Source organism: Ornithodoros turicata, chromosome 5 (genome assembly GCF_037126465.1).
Source record: "Ornithodoros turicata isolate Travis chromosome 5, ASM3712646v1, whole genome shotgun sequence".
Lineage (NCBI taxonomy): Eukaryota > Metazoa > Arthropoda > Arachnida > Ixodida > Argasidae > Ornithodoros > Ornithodoros turicata.
In genome coordinates this window covers 55395821-55420278 of record NC_088205.1, presented here as the reverse complement: position 1 = coordinate 55420278, position 24458 = coordinate 55395821, and the positions used below count along the sequence as shown (strand labels likewise).

The 24458-nt window shown below is 43.0% G+C and overlaps 1 protein-coding gene across 3 annotated transcripts in view; it reads right to left on the bottom strand.

The window, feature by feature from the left end:
- Positions 1-346: 346 nt before the first annotated feature.
- LOC135394478 (fat-like cadherin-related tumor suppressor homolog) overlaps positions 347-24458 on the bottom strand; it is a 637639-nt gene continuing 613527 nt past the window's right edge. For 2 of the 3 annotated variants that reach the window (XM_064625231.1, XM_064625232.1), the window contains 17 exons: positions 24254-24407; positions 23875-24114; positions 23155-23541; positions 22875-23089; positions 22659-22796; positions 21261-21404; positions 19590-20279; positions 19315-19512; positions 18183-18348; positions 17838-18008; positions 17552-17709; positions 16317-17432; positions 13560-13884; positions 9936-10052; positions 9228-9263; positions 6324-6556; positions 347-3558 (listed from right to left, as the gene is read on the bottom strand). In XM_064625231.1, coding sequence (XP_064481301.1) covers positions 3193-3558; positions 6324-6556; positions 9228-9263; positions 9936-10052; positions 13560-13884; positions 16317-17432; positions 17552-17709; positions 17838-18008; positions 18183-18348; positions 19315-19512; positions 19590-20279; positions 21261-21404; positions 22659-22796; positions 22875-23089; positions 23155-23541; positions 23875-24114; positions 24254-24407 — 4854 coding nt within the window. In that variant the 3' untranslated portion in view covers positions 347-3192. The remainder of the gene's footprint in view (positions 3559-6323; positions 6557-9227; positions 9264-9935; positions 10053-13559; positions 13885-16316; positions 17433-17551; positions 17710-17837; positions 18009-18182; positions 18349-19314; positions 19513-19589; positions 20280-21260; positions 21405-22658; positions 22797-22874; positions 23090-23154; positions 23542-23874; positions 24115-24253; positions 24408-24458) is intronic. The other variant, XM_064625233.1, reaches the window with a different exon arrangement.

Sequence of the window (24458 nt, the reverse complement as noted above, 5' to 3'; positions counted from 1 at the left end):
CAGAGTTTTTGTTCAGTTTGATTCTACACGTTCCAGTTTGACTGTACACGTATGTTTTATATTTTGTCTGTGTACGCTTTTTACGCAGAAGTGCTCTCTGCCTGCTTTGTTGTCTTTTCTGTTGGCCTTCCTTGTTGTTCCATGCCCTCCCCCGATATAATGCCCCTTAGGGTGCCTTCAGGTGCGATAAAATGACATAAAAATGTCAGATGTTTTTGTTCAGAAAATCAGTCTGTGACTATGTTTGAACTTTGTTTTCTATCATGATTGTTATGCACAGTTTTTCAGTTCATATTTAGTGAATGTTAGCAGCATTTACACAAAGAAAGAAATATGCAACACACCCTGTTGTCAGCATAAATCATCTTGTATTCACAACAGAAGCAAAAAGTATCATATTTTGATTTCCAACTGCCCTGATGCATTCGATGCTGTACAGTGAAATTCCACTTTAAACAAGTGTAGACCTATGCAGGGAATAACATTAGTTGTACAGTGCGACCCTAACAGTTTCAAGGCATTTCTTAAGAAAGGTGTGCTGTTAGGTAGTGTTGAGTGTGTATGTTGCCTAACGGTTCAGTTTTAACAATGAACCTAGGCTTTTGTGATGTGACCTCTTCAGAAGGAATAGTATGGGCAAGCCGCATGTAAGTGCCCCAAAACCTCCAGTGGTCTGAATACGTGTTCAGATTTGGCCCTGCTTGTACTAGCCCATTCTTACATGTGGGAGGTGGGACCAGTTGCTCATTTTGCAGCCTTGTGCTTAACTTGTGGCAAAAATCATTACAGTTTTGCCATGATTAGATTTTTTTTTTTTTTTTTTTTCAATTTTGGATTTGATGATTTTTGCCATGGCAGTTTTGTGGCAAGTTTGCAGGCAAAAATGAATGCACAACTTCGCTCCAGGGGTTACTAGGTCCGCATTAAGAAAATTGCAAACCAGGATGCTCTGGTGACCTACAATCTTTCCATAAAGAAGAATAGCTATAAAAATTGACACTATGAACTATTGACTATTGAACTGTTTGTGGTGCCTGCAGGAACACCTCATGTTGTCAAACAAGGATTAGACAGGTGGTGCAGCATAGATTCCGTGAAACTATTACAAAAGAAGCCTCCATACTATTCCTTCTTATGCAGAAATCCCAGACAGGGTTATGCAGCATTTGGGCTGCAACTCTTGTATCATTTTGGCTGTGAGACACACAGATTTAAAAAAAAAAAGTAGAGAGAGAAAATGGGCCCAATAAATTATCAGACACATTGTACCAGCAACTTCGAGTTTCAGCAAACAATTAAATTCGCTTGCGGAAGGAAGTCCTGAGATATCCATATTATTACAAAGAATTAACATACAGGCACAATCTGAATCTTGAATATCAACAAGCCAGTGAAAAATATACCATCTAGAGACATGTTGCTCGAGGACACAAGCAAAAGGCATGCGCGTCTGTTATTGAAATTTATCTTACAAATTATTTTGGTGGAAACACAAGAGCTAAGCAAAAACAGGATTTTTTTTTACAGGAGTTTTGGCAAATCATGCAATAATTCATTCCGCTGCTAAAATGTGTATAGTGAACTCCTAATCGTGTGACCTTGGGCAATGAATTTCATGGATTGTGCTCTGCCTTTCTGTTGTTATGATACGATTTTATCATATAGAAGCCCTGTTGTCATGCTCGTAATGTCTGTCATCTGTAGGGCAAAATTAGGGCAATACTATTAATCTGGACAAAAATCATGACTATTACAGTCTGGAATAAGATTTCAAAAGAATGTGGGCATGTACATGTTTCTCCACTGGAAATGCATTTACTGAGAATAGGAATGTAATATAGGAAACAGGAACTATGTGATTAGTGAAGGTGGGAAGTGTTCTGTGACTTCAAATTTATTTTACCATAAACATTATTCAAACTGAATGTTATCTGTAGGGCAAATGAATTTAGAAATATGTTTTTCATGGCAGTGAATGTAATAACGATTATGGTTCGCTGCAAAAGCAGTGTTGACAACGTTGCAATAATAAATTAAATTTGTTCTGGGGTGAATATAACCATCATTATATAAATGTCTACAGTTTGTAAAGGGAACCGCATACTCATTGACAAAATGATCTTCAATGATTAGCTTTAGAAACTGTTTCATCTTTGATGGGAACAAATGTTTTGTTTCAGTGCAACCGACTGCTTCAAAATTCAACATTTCAGTTTTCGAAAGCAGCACAAAACAGACTGAGATGTACATAAAGTAATACATTAATATATGGATGGCACTATTGCATAACATAATATAACATTGGAAAAGGACATTCATCCTCAAATGTCTGAACAATGTAAGTCAAGACATTTCACTGCTATGCAAAAATCATTCTCACAAATCATGTAGATGACATGTTTCATGACCAAACTTTGTACAATGTTTCATAGTGAGTGATGCTCTAGAAACCTATATCAAAATATTTTCAGATGCAGATTATCTGGTGTTTCTGGGATACAAAACTTCCGTAACACAAGTGAAGGTCGCAAATGCAAAATGTGTTACACCGATTTCTGTGTGAAAACTTAAGTCATTAAATCAGGCTTCCTGCATCATAAAAACAACTGTGATGATCACTATGTCACTCAAGGTTCACTAACAATGTGTCGAGCAATGGTAACCTTATTCACGAAATCTTTGCAAAAATGGAGTGAAAGCGTCAAGGAACGACAGGTCTGAACAAAGCCAATGCAAGAGTTTTCTGAATGTCCTAACTTTTACAAGACAGCATTCTGTATTGGAAGCTGCCGTTTCGTGTTCACATGCATCAGGCTTGGGCTTGTGGATAAGAGACAAATAGAGCATGTCGCTCGTGGCAACAGCTTCTGAATAGTTTGGACCGAGATCAAGTGGGTTAGCAGGGAATTACGTAAAAATCATGATTTTCTCCTCTGTAATATCAGCTTTGTTCAGTACCATCTGTGTCTTGAGCATCAAGCTAAATAAAGCTCTACAACTTCTGTCCGTTTCACAACACATAAATAAGCCATCTCATAGTTGCAAAAAACAGTCTCTGGTGCTTCACAGGAAGACAGGCATAGTCCACACCTCACCATTCACACATCACATTCAGTGTGAGGTGGTGCGCACGGAATAAAATTAAAGTCAGTGTCATAATTCGTCTGATAAATTACATATCGAAGGCACACCTCAGACGACAGTCGTAGTGAGCGGCTTACGTACCACAGTGCTGTCAGTGTCGTCATCTTCGTCACTGTCCTCAATGTCGCACACATTGTTCATGGACAGGTCAGAACATGATGGGTGATTTGAAGATAATGCTATGTCTGTTGTTGCCAGAGACACAGCGTCACTAACTAAGAAACCACGACCACCTTGAGATGGGAAGCCATATGAAACAACTCCGTCTTCAGACTCGTCGTCTGCTGGTGATGTCCCACTACTCAAACAATGAGACGGGAGGTACTGATTAGGGTGGCAGTCGTAACGATGAGGTAACGATGATGGCGGTCCATCCTCATCGTCCTCACTTATTTGCAGCAGCTGGTCGTAGCCCTGTCAAGTCGAAGAGGATAAGAAAGCTTGTACTCTGTTATGTCACAGTAAGCATAAGCTCGTGAACCAGTGATTTGTGCGGGACTCTCATCTCAGGGAGGTGGTACACATGTATCAGCTGACTGTTGCCATGTATGTCCAATTATTCATGCAAATTGCAGTCATAGAGAAGGTTTTTGGGGGTGCCCTAAGGTGGGGGGTGCTGCAAAAAATCCCTGCTATGAACCTTCCTACGGTGCTTCCACAACACCTCATTCCATAATGTTCTACCCATTATTTACGAGATGAACGTTGTCTATCACCATGTAATATGTATGTGCAAATATAGTCGAGTACAGTGCACAAGGAATAGTATGTTCCTTGGATGGGTGTTGTTGTTTTGTTAAGCCTGTTGACATTTTACTGGGCACTTGGTTCTTTTTAACAGCTGTAACACTATGCAATGCTCCACCACGACGTAGACAATGCATGCAAAAGTTCATTCAGTGAAGCCCTCTATTTCCAGGATGAATAAGGAAAAAGAACCGCATAAACGTCACTATGCCAACTTAAAACAAAATTCAATTGTAAATAATTAGCTACGAAGATCACTAAGCAACTTTGCGTGGTGATTTTAAGGTCTTGTTTTGATCCACTGGATCCATGGAAGAGATATTCCACTGGAAAAGTCCTGTAACAATGGATGCTCTATCTATACCTATAATTACCTATAATAATCTATATATAATTAATCTATACCTATAAAGGGCTGTGTGAGTAGCAAAATTTTCAAGTTCGAGTCAAGTTCGAGTAATACAAAATCACTGTTTTCAGCAACGAGTCGAGTTCGAGTAGTTGGCGTTCCATTAAATGATAAGTAACGTGTAGAAGCAGGAAGATAGCTATAAAATTTCAAGCTGCTTTAGCGCCGCTTTTGGACCAAATTCCCCTTAAAAATGTTCTTTTGTGCTACAGCTGACAACAAAGTTCATTGAATGAGTAAAACGGAAATTAACATCGTAATTTCTGCTGAAAACATTAGTTTCAGGCTCAGTTTTCCTGTTGTACCACATATTGCTATTTCGCCACTCTTCCATTCCTCCCGGTTAGTTTTGAGACAGGAAGAACATGTTCTTCCTGTCCTGTTTTGTCTTGTGCAGTTATACATGCCCACACATGCAGGACAAAAATCTGATTGTCTAACACCTTCATAGACGTTATTTGCGTTATCTTAAACGAAATCAAATCAAAATATGCTTAAAATGGGAGTATTGCGCATTTGCGAAAGAGGTCTGCCGCGGGAACGCGACGCCACAACCAAGATAGAATCTCCACACTGCCTCCTTGGCGCAGGGCCAACTTCATAAATCGCTACCACAAAGAAAAGATAAAAGTGAAAATGGAACTCATTCTGCAGTGTTTATAGTATCCAACAAATGTGACCACTTGTCGAAATCTACTTTAGGGACCGAGTAGCGCCGCTCATGAAACTTCGATCACCGGTAATCGACTCTCTATGGGCGCGGTAAGGAAGCGTTCGTACCGGAAATTTTCGTAGAGTAGTCCTACACAAGGCTTCCATCCCTTTTCGGTTGTGTGGTGATGCACTTTCTTCAGTCTTGTAGAACCGAAACAGACTCTCCCGCCGAAGAAACGAAACTACGAAATGCGCTCCTCACATGTCGTGTACGCTTCCGCGCGCGCGACGCCTCCATGGCCAGCAGTAGCCAGTTGAAGCCGGCTCGCCATTCATATCCACTACCCAGTCTGTAGCCAAGTCGAGGTTAGCCGAAGCTAATAGTCAAAACAAGATGGCGGAATTGTGACAGCGATCACGGCTGCGCCAAATGCGTGTTTCCAAACGGTGGAATCGTTGTGACAGGTTATATCTTACAATGGATGGATTTTAATGTGGATCTAACGCGAGCTCGAAACGATATGGAGTACTCGAAAGTTGACAAGTCATCATTTGTCGAGTCGAGTATGAGATCGACTTGACCCGAACTCGAAATTTCGAGTACTCGCACAGCCCTACTATAATGGAATATGCTGACTTATGTCATCCTCATCATACAGCTAATGAGTATTGAATGAGTGTGTTGTGATCTATTTCTGATCCGAAATAGATCACTGAAGCACACTGAAAGCACAAATAGAAATAAAACTGTGTGTCTGTTGACAGACACACAGATATACTCACTTTATTTTCTGAAACATAGTTGTCATTTTGGTGGTGATTACTCAAATACACCCCACGTCATCTTGAATCACGAAGATATTGCCATACCATTTATTATTGTCGTACCATACTGATTGCCACACCATTTATCGAGCTGTTACACTGCATAGGATGATAAAATAAGTATTTAAAGAGATTGAAACATTTATTTTACTGAAAAACAAGCTTTCGGACGGAGTCCGTTCTCTGGGCTCTGTCGTCTATCAAAAAAATAAATGTTTCAATCTGTTTAAATACTTATTTTATTCACTTGCGAGTGCTAGACTTCTCCCATTTTTTGCCCGTTAGTATAGGTTGATATACAACGTACACTTTCACAAAAAGAAATAGTCCTCCAGAGCAGGCACGCATACATTTTCTGCACATGATTTCTAACAGCACTGTTCATAACCCCAGAATGGACTACATCTGCACTGTTTATGCCTTTTCTGTATTGCTCCTTCTAGAAACACCAGATGTAGGACACACAGATGTAATGTGAATGTAACAGATGTAACGTGAATGTAATGTGAGAACACAGATGTAAGAATCTAATGATCAGTCTCACCTGAAATGCTGCTGGTTCGCCAACTGACTCGTTGGTTTCAGAGTCACCAACATACTCTGACTCGGCAGCCTCTGAGCCCTTATTGCTGGGCAAGAGGTCGATCTGGCTGTTCTGGCTGTTGGAGTCAGCGCTATGGAGACTAGAGGAATCCTGCACCTCGTTTCCAGGCACTTCGGTGATGTTAGCCAGGGGCTTCTGCTCAGTCGTAAGGTCCGAATAATCCCAGGTGTATCCTGCGTAATCCCAGAGAACAGCATACTATTAAGGGCATCAAATTAGTCCGGACAGTTCACAGGGGAGTTATCAATTTAAAGAAAGGTAAAGTTGTTGTTCATTTAGATGATAAATGCGTCTCTTTGCCTCGTCGCAAAACCATTTCATGAAATAAGCGGTTGGGAAATGCCATGTCAAATCCTGTCAGCCCGCAGCTGCTGGTGTTGTTTTGATTGGCAATTAAAGCTCATCAGCAGAATGTGCTGACTAAAAGAAATGAAAATGTCTTATTTGTCTTGGAGAAGTGCTAGCTTGAACCCTGCAGTGACACTGATTAATGAAATGTCTTTCTTTACCAGAAGCCCAAAAATTACATGCAACGTCCAACGATAGGAGCGATAAGAACTCAGCTAGACTACCATGCTGTACACAACTGTAGCCAGGCACTGCATATCCATGGTGTCATGCATCAATAAGTATAACCACATCCACTGCACCCTTAATGTTCCTGTTGCTTCTTCTACATCAACTGTTAGTTATGCATGTTTACCTGCCTATAGTCTGGCATACTTCATTTAGAGTTTAACCACTGCATTTAGAAACTTTACACACTTTCCTGCTAAGCCTTTGATTTCGAATATGCTGAGGCAAGATTTGCCATAAATGCCAGACTAGAGTTTGTCTCCCCTCACCAAGAGGCATAGCTGTGTCCACTGAAGATAACAGCACACATGTGCAACTCATGCATCACTTCCATAGTATCTTGCATGCCATGTGCAGACAGGTAGCAAGGCCACTAATGGCATCGTTTTGTTTTCCGACCCTTTGAGGTGGTGCCCAAAACAAGCGTGTTACACCATGGACAATCAGTGTTATCATGGAGGATCAATGTCAGCTAAGGAACAAGAAGACAGCACTCCAATGCAGGCGTATCTCGAGCAGCTGCGAAGTAGTTTAATTCCCATCTGGTTAATGAAATTCTCTATAGCAGACACTGCTCAAAAGCATTGAAATGATGCAAGTTATTTAGCACATCATAAAAATGGATCAGGTCTTGCTCTATTTGTGCCTTGTTCTATTCACTATATATTACACTAATATTACTATTAACTATTACACTAGTAAAGTAAATATTACACTGGGCTGGAAAGTGTCATACGTTGAGGGCATTGGTAGCTGTTGTAGGCTCCAGAGAGCTCAGCTCTGCCATATGCTGCTATAGGCTATATGCATGTATGGGAGCAAATGTGAGAAACTTGCAGGTTATCAGTTAGTTGTGCCATTTTCTATGCCTGTGCTAGGCTTTCATAATATCACGGTCTATGCTCTCTGAGGCACGCCGTGTGGTCAGTGTTACATGCCATTTCTATGCTACATGCAGAAGCGGCTGCTATATTGGGAACAATTCTGCAGAAGCAGAAAGCACCTTCTTGACTCTACTGTGCAGTGTTCTTGATGACATCCCCTGTCCCTCATCCAGTGATCAGTGTCTAGTACTTCACTTGTATTCGCATTCACCATTGGCGATGCCATCGCCACCACCATTACCATATTGTACATTAAAAGTCCCAACGCAAGCTAGGCACAGCCAGAAATGGACAGCTGTCATTCCAGTCTTTATGCAAACGTGCCATTACATTACTATTACCACAGCAACTTTCTCAGCTTTCTCATGGTACTATTCCTGCTATCGCTGCATAACACCATTGGAGCACTGTGTACCTATCATGCAGCATTATAATTATTTTGAGTAGTACTGCAACAGTGCAACATGCTGCCAGGACTGTCGGGAGTATGACCAGGCGTGTGAAACAAAATAAGTATTGTTGTGCAATGTGACTGAGTGACTTGAGTTTTTTTTGCGCAACACTGACAATGGCCATACTGCACCAGTATTGTGTAACATAGTGTATGCATTTAAGTAATGAGCTGTGACATGACACTAGGTGACCAGCATGTCATTCACAACTTCAAAGTGCAATTAACAGGTTTATGCTATTGCGAGATAAGTTTTAGTTGGAGTGAGGAAAACCAATTCATTACTTCCTTGCTGACAATCAGTTGAGCCACACACACTGTTTTAGAGCGTCTAGGGTACAAGGTTAAATTCAAGAGCTTTCACCCTACATGTCTACGCTCTTGATCATGTGCGTCCTTATCAGAGATACTTCAGCCGGCTTTGCTTGCTCAAAGTACTGACCTCTTTACACACGTTATCTTTGCCATGTGTTAGTCTAGGAATACCTAAAGGTGGCCAATTGCTGCTGTAGAACTGTAAGCCACAAGCTGAAGAGCTCAGTGCAGAGAATGAAAACCAGAGTAGGACAGCTGTTCTTGCACAACACATTCCTGGCCATATGAAAAGTGCTTGGGTATATCCATTTCTGTACTTCGTTTATTAGCTTTATTTCAATGAGGCAACTGTCTGATGGATGATTGCAATTGGCATAGGCATGCATTAATAAAATTGTTGATAAAGTAAATAAAGGATGATAACTGCTGGCATGTGGAAGTGCCATGCTGTTTGACATGAATGTGCATAACACCAGGTGACTAATATCCAGAATCAAAATGTGCTACTGTTGACTCACATCCAGTATGGCATGTGACAGGCAGTGCTTTGTAAAACTGGGGAAGGATGCTAGTGAGAGGGCCTACATTAACTGATGGCAAGTAGGAATGCAATAGTACCTTCTCTTGGCGTAGTCACTGCATTGTTGTTGCTAGCTGGAAAACGATTGTGGTCAGTGTTAGTTTTGGCCGTTATGAGAAAGCCTCGCTATCTGCTGAGCATGTAAACATCTAGCTAAAACATTTCTATCCTCGTTCAGTCGTCTTGGTTCACTGTTTGGACGTTGCATGATCAGCGTAGTCCTATTCCTGTCCAGCGTTCCAGTTTGTGGCAGCCTCAACTGTGACTACATGCTTTGCATAATCAGGACCAATGTTGGCTGTGTGCCTAATATTTGTGTTGTCTCTTAGCTATGCATAACTCTTCTTTCATATATGCTGTATATGAGGTATTAGAAGCAATCACAAAACTACAAAGTGGTTGTTAGACACACTGACACCACCAGGTGTAGTTAGTAACCTTGCAGCAAACATGTTTCAGTGTGCTAGACACAACACGTAACATTCTCGATAGTTAGCCGTCACCTTACCCCACGGGTACCTACGCCGAGGCACAGGAGGTGGTATGTACCATGGTTCTCCAGGGAAAAACATATCAGCTGGAAGCCCAAAGCAGCATATAATGCAATGCTCCACTGAACTGCCAGCACACATTTCACATCAGCTGCTCAACCATACTTAACTGCCCTCAAACTGGGCCAGCAAATGTCCTTAGTGGTAGTACACAAAGTACAAATTAAGCAACTAGATATAAGGCACGTTATGTACCTGGGAGATCGTCAGATGCCAGACCAGCAGCATAAGTAGCAGGACCTTTCCTTGTTGGTGTGGCAAGGTTCTTGTTGAGTGCCATGGCAGGAAGCATAGCCTTAGCAGCTTTCAGATCTACAAGAAAGTTTTTGAGAACTCTCAGTAAAAATTTAGGGGATTTATCTAGGTGAACACCTACCTATACTTTTTAAGTATTCACCAGAAAAGCCTAACAAGGTTCATTTATTTCATGAGTGCTTCTCATGCATTGGCCCAAAGCTTGCGGAAGGATTACTATATACTTCTTGACGGAGCCCTGAAACATATTTGACTAAACTGATCGGATCTGCAGCTCTTTCTTCGTAGCGGCCCTTGCTATTCCAGGCATATTTCAGGTTGTGCAGTGTTGAACAGAGCTCTGATTCTGATGGGATCGCTGTACGTTTTGTTAAGTAGTGCATTGGTGTTCATTCTAATCTCTTGAGTTGTTTAGTCGTACATGCTCGAGCAGTGCATGTTCTGATGTACTAAACAATGTGACCATATCTCTCTGACCCCAAAATGTTCTACTGACTAGATCGAGGAAAGATATTAGCTGGAACAGGGCCACGTGGGAGTAGGAAACACTTGTTCAGCTGCATCTTTTTCCATTCAGGGATCGTTCCAGCCAAAAGCAGGACAAAACACGGTCCCCAAGCAGGCTGGTGGGACAGCGGGACCTCGGCCATAAAAGCAGGACCTGTCCTAATCGTCTAAATCCGTCTCTAAGCTCCGTCTAAATCGATTTAAGACACATTAACCCAAGAACGCATGCATTGCTCCCTAATTACAAGTCTGGTGATAAGGAGAAAATAGGAAATTGCCATCTGATATCTGTACTGAATTGTCTCCAACACGTTTTTTGGGATATGGGTACACGTGTAGATGACGAAATTCCTGGAAACGTACGACATAATCTGTGACACGCAACAGGATATCCGTGCTGATAGGTCTACAAGTTCTGTTAGCAAAAAAATTAACTATGCCTTGAACAACAATCACTTGTCTATTGGCCTGTTTGTGGCTTTGCAAAAAGTCATTGATCAGTCTGTATTGCACCATTCTGATTAAATAATGTTTATGGGAATTGACTGCTGGAAAGTTACAGCATCAAACTGTGGAGTATGCATTCTATGTATAGTGCGCACTGCTATAGAATTATTTACTTAATTTTTTATTCTTTACTAGGACATATCTCATATCTTATAATTCTAATCAAAAAGTGGAAAATCCAGTGATTTGGTGAAGGTAGATTGAAGCGAAAGCATCAGGCTGGGGGGGGAGTCATCAATATTGTGGACCGAATTATAATTACAGAACACATTATAATTCTTTTGTTTGTTTTTGTCAAAGCTGAAGGAACGAGGTCTGTGCATTAAAAGAAATGGAACATCAAAATGCTGTAAATAGACAGAGGAGCATATATTTGCTTATGTAAACTTAATCAAATTAAGAAGCACTCACTCAATCCTAATGACTAGCATGTACCTTGTATATGAATGTAGCCTTGTAAAGAGAAGGTCGTAATTGTCGTGATACACCAAGTACTATTATTTCCTACTTTATTTACAGAATGCTCGTTGTCTTCACATCATGGTAACACATACATTGATATACCTGCCAACTCTCCCGATTCATCCGGGAGACACCCGGATTCGGACCGGTTTGTACGATTGTACGACCGAGAAGCAAATCTCCCGGAAAATGCAGTTTCCCTCTCTATATCTCAAACACCTGCTTTTATTCTGGGCACACAGACGAAAATGTCAATCCAATACCAACCTCATGATATATGTGCGCAAGAGCTCATGATATATGCACAAGAGCTCACAAGCACACAAGAGCACACTCAGCACACTCAGCACAAGAGCTCATGATATATGTGCGCTGAACTGACCACAGGGATGTACAACTGTGAGTGATGGTATTATGCAAGCTACTTTTTTAACGACTCGTTAACTAACTTGTTCAACAACTATTATGTTTAAGATCTCCTGGGAAGACTCGATGGGCTTTCGAATTTCAGGCACATTACCAAGGTAGTGCTGAACGAGTAGTGTTGGATGTGAGGGCAGTTCAGCATCGCAAAGAGAACGGAGACATAGTTTTGTGTCCTAGCCTTGTCACAGCTTGACACTCAGAGAGTTTCTTAGAGAGGGCAAAGTCTGTTACTACAAAACTTGTGCCCGATGAGCCTGCTGGGGGAAGTGTGCTCGTGTTATGTATGCAAATAAAAGCCACCCAACATCGGCTTTCTCCTACCCCCCCCCCCCCCCCCCCCCCCTTTCCTGCTTTTGAAATCTCCCTAATTTGGATGTCCCCAAGTTGGGAGGTATGCATTGAGAACAATGGTAGCGGCATAGTGATTCAATTTATCATACGGATGCCATGATAGATTATTCATATTCAACTTAGCTGGCATGCAGGTTTTGGTTTTGGCACTTCACACTTCTTTAAATGCTGTGGCGTTGCTCAGATGTTTGTGTTTTAGAGCACTATATTAATTTAACAGTCTGGATGCTGATTCCTGTGAAATTTGTTTCAAGGAGTGTTGAAAAGTTTCCGGCACACTAGGCTTACAATATGCTTCATTCTGCTGTTGCTGTAGCCTCTGTCATTTTAGCAGAAATAGTGACTGACTTTCGGTCATTCCATGCCAAATGTCGCAGACATTGTGCTCGACCATCCCCGATTTCTTTCAAATAAATTTTTTTTATTAGCCTTCTGCAGCCGGTGCACTCCCGGCTTATTTTTGCCGCAAAATTTTTTTTTGCGCCGTGGCCGCCTCACGAAGATTGTGATTTGACAAGTAGCCTACCTGGCACAAAAAAAATTCTAACAAAAATAGCTTTCGCACAAATTCCAACCAAATCTTTCTGAGTGATGGCAAAGCGTAATACTTTCGTGCCAAGACCCATTGAAGGCTGATCCACACTTTTTATCGAGAGTTGTCGCTGCTTGGGAACAATCAGCCACAATTTATTTGAAAGAAATCGAGGATGGTCGAGCACAATGTCTGGGACGTTTAGCATGGAATGACCCATTAGTGTGATTGCTTTGTCCTAACAATGAAAAGAAAGCATGGCTAGGCAGGCAACCCAAAATGGCGCTGCCCATGTTGGATAGGGGGGCAAATAGTGAGGATAGGCTGATTGATAGGGCCCCATATTTCAAGACTTCATTGGTCGGAAAGCTGAAAAAGTGGGTGGAGCCTCAGGTATGGGCATGACCCATTAATGGCCAGACTCCCTTTTAATATATGGCTCTGGGTTCACAGATCGAGCAGCGCCATCTCACGGGCCAACTCAGGGCCGTGGTGGATGGAACGACCCAGTGGACGTAGCATCACCAAAAGCACGTCCCCGTCTACGTTCGAACCTCTGCCCCCAGATGGCACTCAGCCGACACCGTCCACGCGTCCTCCCATTGGCGCGCTCCGGGTGGGCGGGGCGCGCGAGGGAGAGTGAAAATCTCAGGCCAGCTCTCTAGATAATAGTCACAGACGATCCCTTCACATTTATCATAGTGCTTTACAGACTTCTTACTTCATCTCAGTGTCCCGGGAAGAAACAAACAAAACAAAAAGCTTTTGAAAAAATGTACCGTTGGGAATCTTGTCCACATAGATCTTGCCCTTGTCGGGGTCCCAGACGGCCTTCTGCAGGGAAGTCGTATCGGATGCAGAATTTGACTGCAGGAGCGGTTGCTTGTGCCCGGCTTGTGCCGCTACTTTTGCTAGGTTGGCCTTGAGGTCGTTTGCTGTATATCGGGATTCGAGGTCGTCGGCAGCGCTCCCGTAGCTCCTCACCGTGTCGAAGTTGTTCAGTGCGGTGTCCTGCTGCATGCTCGGCGTGTAAGATGCTGGCCGCGGCGGCAGGGGTGGTGTTGTGAAGGCCGTCTGGTGTTGCTGGTGGTCGAGGTTGCTCACCTGCATAGAACATATCACTCGTTCCCTGCAAGCTCCTCTTGCTCTGTTGCTGCTCCTTCTACAGAACAAATTGTCTCACTACTTCTGTTCTATGTCGTAGATAATTCTTCAGAACATTTATGTAACCACATTCCATCTTACCCAGAATTTGTCACCAAAAGTGCCATAGACTAATGCAAGAGCTCTTAGGACATGTGCCAGTGAAACTGTCAGTGTTAGCTGCATTGTGCTCCTTTAGGTTGTGTCCGTAACCACATGAATTCCTGAGGCAATTCTTCTGTATGTTTCTTTCAAGAGTTGATATGTGTGAAAAGACGAGTACTGAACTGCACCAGAACCAAAAATGAATAACTAAAATGGTCTGATATTGCTGCAGGAACTGACCTAAACTAAATCAAAGAAGTTGAGTAAAAAAAAAGAGGCTCGAGGTCGAGGGGAGGGGGCCAAAACGAGACACTGCCCAAGGCGGTTCTGAGACACTGCCCAATATTCTCAAAAATTCACTTTTGGGGGTTCAGTGATGATTACTTAGCTGGCTATCATGACTTAGATATACCAGTTTCATTAATCTTCCCCCTACCACAGTGATCAATGCATAAAGTCTCTATTCTTTGAGAGTCACATGTCTCAACATTTATGGCAATATCTCGAGGCGCTTTTTAATTTTCCTGCAATATGATACTGAGCAACAAATTTTTTCTCAGGTAGGAAAATTAATCTGCAGGCTGACCACTGTGGCATCACTCAAGATCAGAGTTACTTTGTGATATGATGTCATGATTAGAGCGCAGATTTTCATACATATGCATATTTTTTCTCTCTTTTTTTTTTCCCGATATGGTTCAGTATTAGGATGATGAAAAAGCACTTTTGGTACTGGTTTGCGACCGATCAGATGGATTCTATGGTGCATTATGTAAATGCATATTTTGTCATATTTTCAGGTGTGAGAGCTTACTTCTTTTTTCATGAATGGTTTTGCTGGTGTTGGGATGGCGTTGGGTGTCTTTCGCAAAAATTCTGGTTAGAATCAAATATTTTTCATGTTCCAGTGAGGTTATAGGTGCGGCGTTCAGCCTGTACCATGGCTGACCCAGGGCCGATGGGCCGTACTTCACCTTCCACATTACCATTATGAAGACTAGCTGCGTTCGCAATTTCATCGTCATGATGCAGTGCTGAACACAAAGCCATACGTGTGTGTTCATGTTTTCCATGTTGCCCATGCTCAGACTTGTTTCATCATGGGGTTGGTTCACCAGCTAGACTGCGTGTAACACTATTTTATCAATCACGAACGCAAAGCCCTCAGCTCCATGATTTACGTTTGTGGCGCAAGTATTCTTGGTTGTGTGGTGCAGAACGAAGGCGGCTTTACTTTGCAGTATTATCCCTAATAAAACACTCAATCTTTAAAGTAGGCATTTGGTGCATTGCTTTGCTTTCGTACCAAGAACAATTAAAAACAGTGCATATGTATAAAGGATTTTTACTGCACATTTAGAAGATATTCAATGTATAGTTGCATGCATATTTTGGGAGTTTGTAGTGCATATTTAGCAACAGTCTAGTGATGATTTAGCATTTGCTAAACATAAATTACATTGTGTAAAATTATGCATGATCTCTGTCTTTGCTGCATGCTTTTCTTATGCCATAATTGTTTTATTTTAGACTGTACCATGTTTTGTCATACATACTTCATACATTGAACCGGTTTCCAAACTGGTTCAAGCCTAATATTGATGTCCTTAGGACATCACAGAAACAAATACTTTGTACCTATACCCAAACATTAATCAACCCCCTAAAATTTGTTGCAGGGAAAAGTGTTCTTTGGTCCTTCTTTATTACTATGTCCAACCCTACCTTGCACTGCAACTCTATACGGTCCTATTCTTAAATGATCCTCGACTTGACCATTCACTGGAGCTGCTCCTTGAGACCTCTTTCACACTTCATAAACAACATGAATTGGCCGAGTTGAGTTTCCTGAGTTGATTGAATTTACACTTCATAAATCGACTTTGGCTTGAAATGCACCTCAAGGGCAGAAAATCCTCCACAGTTTGCTTGAGTATGTACTACATGATAGCACCGTGGTTCCTTAAAGGCTCCTCAAATCGATGAGTGCTTCTTTCCTGCACTCACTGAAGTCAAGGTACATGCATTAAGTTGCGGATCATTTAAGGACATGGCCACTAAACTCCTGACATTAGGTCTAACCTTAGTGTGTATGGCTATCATGCCAATCTTATATGCATATGCAACAACTGCTGAGGTAACAGATCTTTCTTCCATCTCCATCCATATGACATCATGTCGAGAAGTCCTGGTTTTGAATCCAGCCTAGTAAGGACTGTCATCATGAGCTTCACAGCAACAGATTTTGATAGTGTGCTCTAATGGTCTAACCTAACGCACGAGCTTACCTTGCTCATCCGCTTCACATTGTCCTTGGTCCCGAGCATGCAGTTCTTCAGGGTCATTTCGTTGCCGACGCCCTGGTCTAAAGGGTGGGCCCCATGAAAGTTACGACCATCATTGGGAAGGCGCTGCTTCCTCCGTTTCTTCCAACAACAGGCCACACACGCAGCAAGTAGGAACAACACAAGCAACCCCACTGCTACCCACACTATCTCAAGCAGTGGGGACGGCAGTGCTGATGTGAACACAGACGTAGCTGTATACCTATTGGAGCACAGTGGACCTGTTGCATTTGCAGGACATACACACTGAAAACTCCCAGGAAGATTCAAACAAGTTGCTCCTATCGCACAAGGCACATGCACACACTCATCCACGTCATGCTGACACTCGCTTCCCTGAAATCCCCTACAGCGGCACACATGACTCCTTGTGCCTTCTTCACAAACACCATCATTCTGGCATGGGTTTGGGTTGCAATATCGCCCGTAATCGCAGCGTTTTCCACTAAGCCTTTGCGGACAATTGCATTTGTAGCCTCCGTGGGGGTCATTTTGGCACGTGCCACCATTCAGGCATGGAGCAGAAGCGCAGGGATTTGTGTCTATTTGGCAGCTGTTACCCTTGAAACGTGACAGACAGGTGCAGGTATACCCGTCTCCTTTCTGGTCTGTTGATGGTAAGCATGACCCACCATTCTGACACGGCTGACTACCACATACTCCAGGGTCAAACAATGTCTTGCAGGAGAACTGTACGTTGGCGAAGCGACGTAGAGTGGCGATGGTGCTGCCACCAGACACGTGAAGTGGAAGAAGAATGCCGTCTACCCGAACGTCATCTAGACATCCGACAAATCCCATTCGGAGATCATCGTAGCCAGCTACACGAACTTCAGCACCAAAGAACATATCGTTGCCGTCGAGGTTGAGAATGTCGTGAACACCTGGTGCTGCACCAGATGACTCGTAGCGATGATCTATTGAAAGTCGTGCAAAGTTCCCACGTCTTTCGAGCATGACCTCGTGCCAGGACCCATCACTGACTCGCTTCTGCCCAACACGGACGACGCCTTCGCCACTGCCGCAGTCAAAACGATATTGGACACACCCGTTCACAACCTGAAATATTTCACAAGATCTTGAGCACAGTGAAAACATGTGCATGAAGGTTCACAATATTAATGATACTACTGACAATAATACTGCATGCATTGTACGAGTTATTAATAATATCCCACCTCCAGTATGCTATAATCCCGTGCACCGGCAGAGTACATGAGATTACCCGTGGACTGAATTGTACGTAGCCTCAACGCCAGTGTTATTCGTCTGTCCATTGGGTTTGTCAATGTATAGTGGGCGTAGCTTTTCCCCCCAAAAGAGACAGGATGTTTCTCTGTAAGAGACAGGATGAACATGTAAGTTAAAGACATAAGATGAAAACTCGTGCAGATGGAACCACGACTCTTCACTATGCCATTTTTTTCAGTGTACCGCGGAGAATAAGGGTGTGGAAAAGTATACCTTCATAACAATCAGGATCTTGGCATGTGACAATGATATTGCACGACGGACCAGTCTTGCCATCTGGACACTGACAGCTGTACCCCAAGGTGGAAGAGTCTGGCACACATATCCTTTGAGGAGGACATGGCTTTCGGGAACACTCATTCACTGCCATCTCACACTTTGGACCTGAGCAAAGAGGACGCCAATATTCCACTAGCTGTACGGGACGCGTGTATGTGAATAAGCCAAGTAAAATGAAAAATCTGGAGATGGTGCACAAAGCAGAGATCTTATTTCTTGCATTGTTTCCTCTATGGGCACTATGCCAATACCCCAGGTCTAGCAAAAAGGTTCACTCACCACCAAACCCTGGTGTACATTGGCAGTCGATTTGACGATAGTGCTGAGGGGACACAAAGCTTAGTGTGTCTGTCGTCAGACTCACAGCGTATGTCCTGTCCAACACCACGTGATCAAAACATTCGCCGTGCACACAGTAAGTAGATGTGCAGCGGTCCTCAGTAACCTGTAAGTCCATTGCACGTGCTGTTAGTTCAGGTGACACGCAGCAATGCAGTTAATAGGTTCATATAGCTCAGAATTTTTTTAATAGTTTGGTGCTGTTATATACTTTCCATGGGAAGCTGAATCCCTGCATTAATTCAATTGGATTATCTGTTCAGTTGGATAGTGGTTCAAGCACAGACTTCAAAACTATATTCCTAGCAACCTATGTGAGCATGCAAATGTAAGTTGTGTTGTTTGGCATAACGTTTTTATGTAATCACAGATGGTCAGGTGTATCCAGATATTGTTGTTTTGGATGCAATGCATTGTATGATTTGTACAGCTAATCGCAATAGTGACAATGTTCGTTTTAGGAATTGTCAACTACTGTAGCATAAAAAAAAATAAAAAAACAACCTCTTGGGCTGCTCTTTGGGCCATTAAAGCATATCCCAGATCCTGTTTGTTCCAGCTTTAGATAGCTATCTGTTAAGGTACTGCCAATGCTTACTTTGGTGACGATAACAAGACAAAGCAGGACAAACTGTAGGAGTCTTGAGATGCATGGTATCGATGACTTGTGCCACTATGGAATCTCGATCGTGTCTGTTATCGTCTCTGACATGTTGGGGCTTGTCTTGCTCATTAAGCCGTAGACTGTTCATCACATGTGCTTCACTAGGCATTTTTCAGGTTGACAGATTGATAAAGATAATTCCTTACTTTATGTTGCAAGACAACCACGACCATACTCACTATAGTTGAATCTAATATTGACATATTGGGTTGCATTGTGTGAACTGTCAGGTTTCACTCAAAAGGGTCAAGCACCTCTTGAAGTTATCAAAAACAAATAAGTACGTATAAGCACTCATCACGCTTATGTTAGGGAGGTAAGGTATCAGACATTAAATGGATATTGAAATTTCAATGGATGCAGTCACTGGCTGTGACTCCATGCTCAGGGATAGCGCTATTGGCTTACCTGCACGACTTTCAACCCAACAGCTGTTTCCATTGCCTGCACATTGTCTCGTAGCTTATTTGTGATGAGCTTAGCAGAGTAATAACCATGTGAACCTTTACGGAGGGCAAATAAGACATCCAAGTCCTGTCGAGTACTCCGGCGGGACCGTGCTATTTCGTTTGTCTTGACGTCGGCTGCAGGCTGTATGCTGATGATCTGGACATCACCATGTGACAGAAAAAATGGTTATTCTGTCGTTCAAATTTCTGCACAATGCGTTTTGGTAAACTTACTTGCACGTCTTTCAGTCGGACATTCAACAAGGATCTCAGACCTCTCAGGAACCCTTTCTTGTAAGTTACCAAAAAGTCTTCCGGGGTGACACTATCCAATCGTATTCCAACTGCATTGGCAAGTCCTTCTTCGCTCACTAGATCCACCTCTACGGAAACTGCAGCGTGTGTCGTAAATTTCCCGTCTGATACGCTTACGTTCACTGTGTATTTCCCCACATCCAGGCCAGGCAGCGCCACCAAAGTTCCATCCTCACGGTCGACCGAAAATAAGTGCTGGTGCAGAGAAACCAACTCATATGTGAGCTTGTCGTACGGATCTTTATCCGATGCGTGAATGCGTCCCAGGACTCCACCAGGAAAGTCGTCGAGATATGAACTGACAGAGATAGACAAAGGCGAAACTTGGGGGTGGAACTGGCTCTCTTCGACAACCTTCACGTGAACCCAGATCTCCGACGATAGTGGTGGGGTCCCTGAGTCTGTCACACGGACACGAAGATTATATTCTGTTCTGATTTTGGGGTCCAATTTGGCAGCTGTTCGCAACGTGGCATCTTGTTGAACAACACGGAACGCATTATTGTCATTACCAGAAACTATATCTAAAGTGAACGGTGCAGCATTAGGTGCAGCGTCTGCGTCGGTGACAGTAAATTTAGCGACTGTGAATCCAACTGGTTTTCCCTCCTGCAAGGAAATGAAGAATGTCAGAACACAGAAGCTACCTTATCACAACACTCTGACCCTACAGCACCCTGACCCTATAGCACCCCTAGAAATGAGATACTGTGACACATGAATAAGGCCCCTGGTTTTCTGCTGCGGCAAATTCAAAATTAGCGGCACCGACTTGTAAATTCCGCGATTTTCCGCGGCAAGCAGTCAACGGCTGCTTGAAATGGGAAATGCTATTTTCTTGGATAATGTGGGGACAAAAATATTTGATAAAATTACAGATTGAAAGCACTGTTGTGACTCAGCATTACATACATGATATATTGTGTTCTCCTCTGACAAATACAAACGTCTGTCACATGCTCATTTTATACCTGCTGAAAGATCTTTCAGCATCTACAGAGTTTATAGAAACTTTATAGGAAGATTATAGGAAGGAGCTTACAATACATGCCCTATGGAAGTTACAGGACACCCTTTTTGTTTCTGGGCTGTAGGCATTATTTAAGAGTCCTTAAAAGCAGACATCAAATCAAAATCCCCCACTGCAACCGCTGAACTGCACACGGGAGGGATTCACCCCCTTCCTCAGGCGAAACATGCACAATAAACTTGGGCTAACGTTATCTTAAGCTAAACAACAATTTGTCTGTGCTGGTCCTGCAGCATAGGCAGTTTCGTAAAGCAGGCTTCACCTCATGCAGGGAAGCTTCAGGTGAAGCCCACTTTCGGGAGGTGTCGTTCGTATTTGGTGAATAGTCGGATATTCGTAAATCCGAATACTGGGTATTCGATTCGCGAATGAAATACTTCGAGTGACTGATATTTGATCCGAATTCGAGAACTCGAATATCCGCACACCCCTAAAAATAAGGAATTCCGTGAAATTCCGATGGATTCCGCGATATTTCGCGGAATCGCGGAAAACCCGGGGCCTTACACATGAATGCCACTACCACAAAAGGGTTCAGGGTGCGTCCATCTCTATCTTACCTGTACCACTTCACTATAGTTTGCTTTTGAAAATGTTGGCACGTTGTCATTCACGTCAGATGCTTCTATGTTGACAAAGATTCTGGATGCAAGTGGTGGAGTACCACTGTCCGTGCACTCAACTTCTAATACATAGTTTGATATCTTGAAGGACAAGAGAATAGATAACAAAATTAGGTACATGCGCTTAGTCCATTTGCATGTCTCATAATGTAATTAGGCTCAGTCTATTTCTGGTTGAACCTGATTCCTCCCCAAATTCCATCACAAACTTTGGCACATGTCAAGCTTCTAAGTCAGCTGCCTTCCATGGAATGTTTCCACGTGCATCATCTTTTCACCGCTACCTATTCTTTGGTGGATTAGCACATATGCAGGTGACCGACCAGAAAAGTAGCTAAGAATATGACCAAAAAGGTGGTCCCCTACTTGTCGTTCTTGGAAACTTTCATGAAATGTAGGTGATGCTACTTGCTAACAGTAATGGGATGTACTTAATTTATTCACATTATCCTTGTGGACATACACCTATTTAGTGGCAATCTGTAGCAATTTCAGTACCAATTGGTAGCAATTTGAGTGCAATAATAAACTATGCGAAGCACATTTGGTGTTACAACATTTGGTGCTTGTGACTACAATTTGTGAGGAATACGTGTTTGTCCAATGGTATACACTTTTAACTGCAGGCCGCTTGCTGCACAGAAACACACTTATCCTGACAACACATGAACGTAAGAACAGTACCTGATTTCACCCCGCATTGGAGATTTAAAAATATCCCCCCCCCCCCCCCGAATCCTGGGAAGGCATTTAAACCAGAACATCATAACCTAGATATACATAATGCAGAGTTAAGCTCTCTGTCCTGCTCCATTGTTGCTCTGCTGCGAAAATTTCAATTTGGTCCGCCAAATCAACAACGTGACCCCATGTTAGAGATGTCTTTTTTAAACACTGCCTTAACTTGTACGTAACGCTTTTCTCTGGTGTGTGGAGAAACTGATCCTGCTCTGTTCTCTTTTCCTGAAGTGGATATTGGTTATGGATTGACTGGTTATGATGCAATGTTTTTTTTTTTATTGCGTGTTAGCGCCGCGAAGCAACTGTGGCTATGAGCGGCGTACAGATGTGGACAGATGGAGAGAGGACAGCGGGAAGGAGTGGGGGACAGGGGTGATGCAATAATAATAGAGAAAAATGGATCATGTCAATGGAGAGTTCTACTACTACCTAAGTCCTTCTACCATTCACCAAGAAATAAATAAAATACTTTATAATCCCAGGGAACTTGAGGAAAATTTAGTTCACAAATTTGTTGCTCCATCCCACTCAAACACTTCTTTGCTCATGGAGCTGCATAAAGGACCCTCTTACAGGACAGAACAAGATACTAACCGCCTCCCGATCCAGTGGAGCAGCCAATGAAATATATCCAGTTTCCTTTTCGATGTGAAACTGATTATGTCGGTCTCCTTGCAAAATAGCATATGATACAATTGCATTAGCCGGACTGTCAGCGTCGCGTGCTATCACCTGAGGGAAAGAAGAGAAAATAAAACGTGTTGAATTCCAACGCCATTTGTTCTCCATGCATGACATTTGCAATAATACCTGTATAATACGATCTCCAATAATGGCATCTTCTCGCACAATGGCATTGTAGACTTGCTGTCCAAAGACAGGCGGGTTGTCGTTATAGTCCGTCACAGATATGTTCACTGTCGCTTGGTTACTCAGTGCAGGGACTCCCCCGTCTCTAGCAAGCACGGTCAAGAAGTAATCTTTCACCACTTCGTAGTCCAGAGGATTTGCAATTTCAATTGACCCTGTAATTAACATCAAGAAGAAGTGAGACGAAGCTATACAACAAAGCCCCACACTATATGCTCACCTGTTTTGGCATCAATAGTAAAATGCCCTCTCTCATTGCCACCACTAAGGAAGTAAGTAATCTCTGCATTCATTCCACTGTCACGGCTCGTGGCGTGGACCCTCAATACTTCGTAGCCAATGCTAGCCGCCTCAGAGACGGTGGCGTGATACACTTTTCGTGAGAACTCCGGAGGGTTGTCGTTCACGTCCTGTATGGCGACTATCAGCGTAGCCAAGGAGGAGAGCTCAGGGGTGCCGTGGTCCCGTGCCTGGACCGTTAGGTTGTACAGTGCGCGTTCCTCGCGGTCCAGAGGTTTGTTGAGTCGCACAATTCCTGAGGACTCGTCAATCCCAAAGTGGCCTCGTGCAGAGTCCACAAATGAGTAGCTTACCCTTCGGTTCATGCCTGTAAGCGGGCGAAAACTGTTGCTTAAGAATTCAGCTAATGAAGCGAGAAAACTGGCGTGCAACATCATTTCTTTGTGATCAGGGTAACAACCTAAGGCTTTGAGACTAGGCAGGGTGTGTCTCCTGTGTGGTGCCAAGTCAAGGTGCATCACTCCTCAAAAAAGAAAAAGGCTTTATCCATAAAGCCAAGTGTGGAACAATGGTGTGTTTCACCTGGGATTTCACATTTGTATACATGAAGGACCCCAACTTTCCCATGCTTGTTGCTTATATAGACATTGTGTCATCCTTGAAATTTTATTTCTTTTGGAATTCTTGGTTGATGACCTACCCAGGTCCTTATCAGTAGCATGAACTTTGGTGACCAGGGTCCCAACATCCACATCCTCTGCGACAGAGACAGAATAGGCTTCTTCGGTGAAGGTAGGAGGATTGTCGTTGACATCACTTAGCAGGATCTCGACAGTGCTTGTGCACTCCCATTCCCACTGGCTCCAGTCTTGAACATGGGCTGTCAGCAAATAGCGTGATTGTTGTTCGCGGTCCAGGGCTTTACTGGTCTTCAGAACACCTGCATGAATTGGCAACTGATCAGCTTTGTCGCTTGAGCTGCATTTCTGGTGGCGGGTGGGAAACAAGAAAGTCAATTCTGCAACAAAACCTGTGTTCCTAAAAAAATGTAAACAATGGAGAATTTCAAATGTCCTCACCAGTACTTGCATTCACAACAAAGTCATCTGACCCCTTTCCAGACAAGTGGTAACGCATTTGTGCATTCCTATTTTCATCTGCATCTGTTGCTTCAATTCTGAGAATGTAGGTGTTTACTGCTATGCTTTCCGAGACCAGCTCTGTGTACTTGGACTAAAAGAAAAAAGGAACACTTTCACAGCCGAGAAAAGTTCCGAGCCCAAC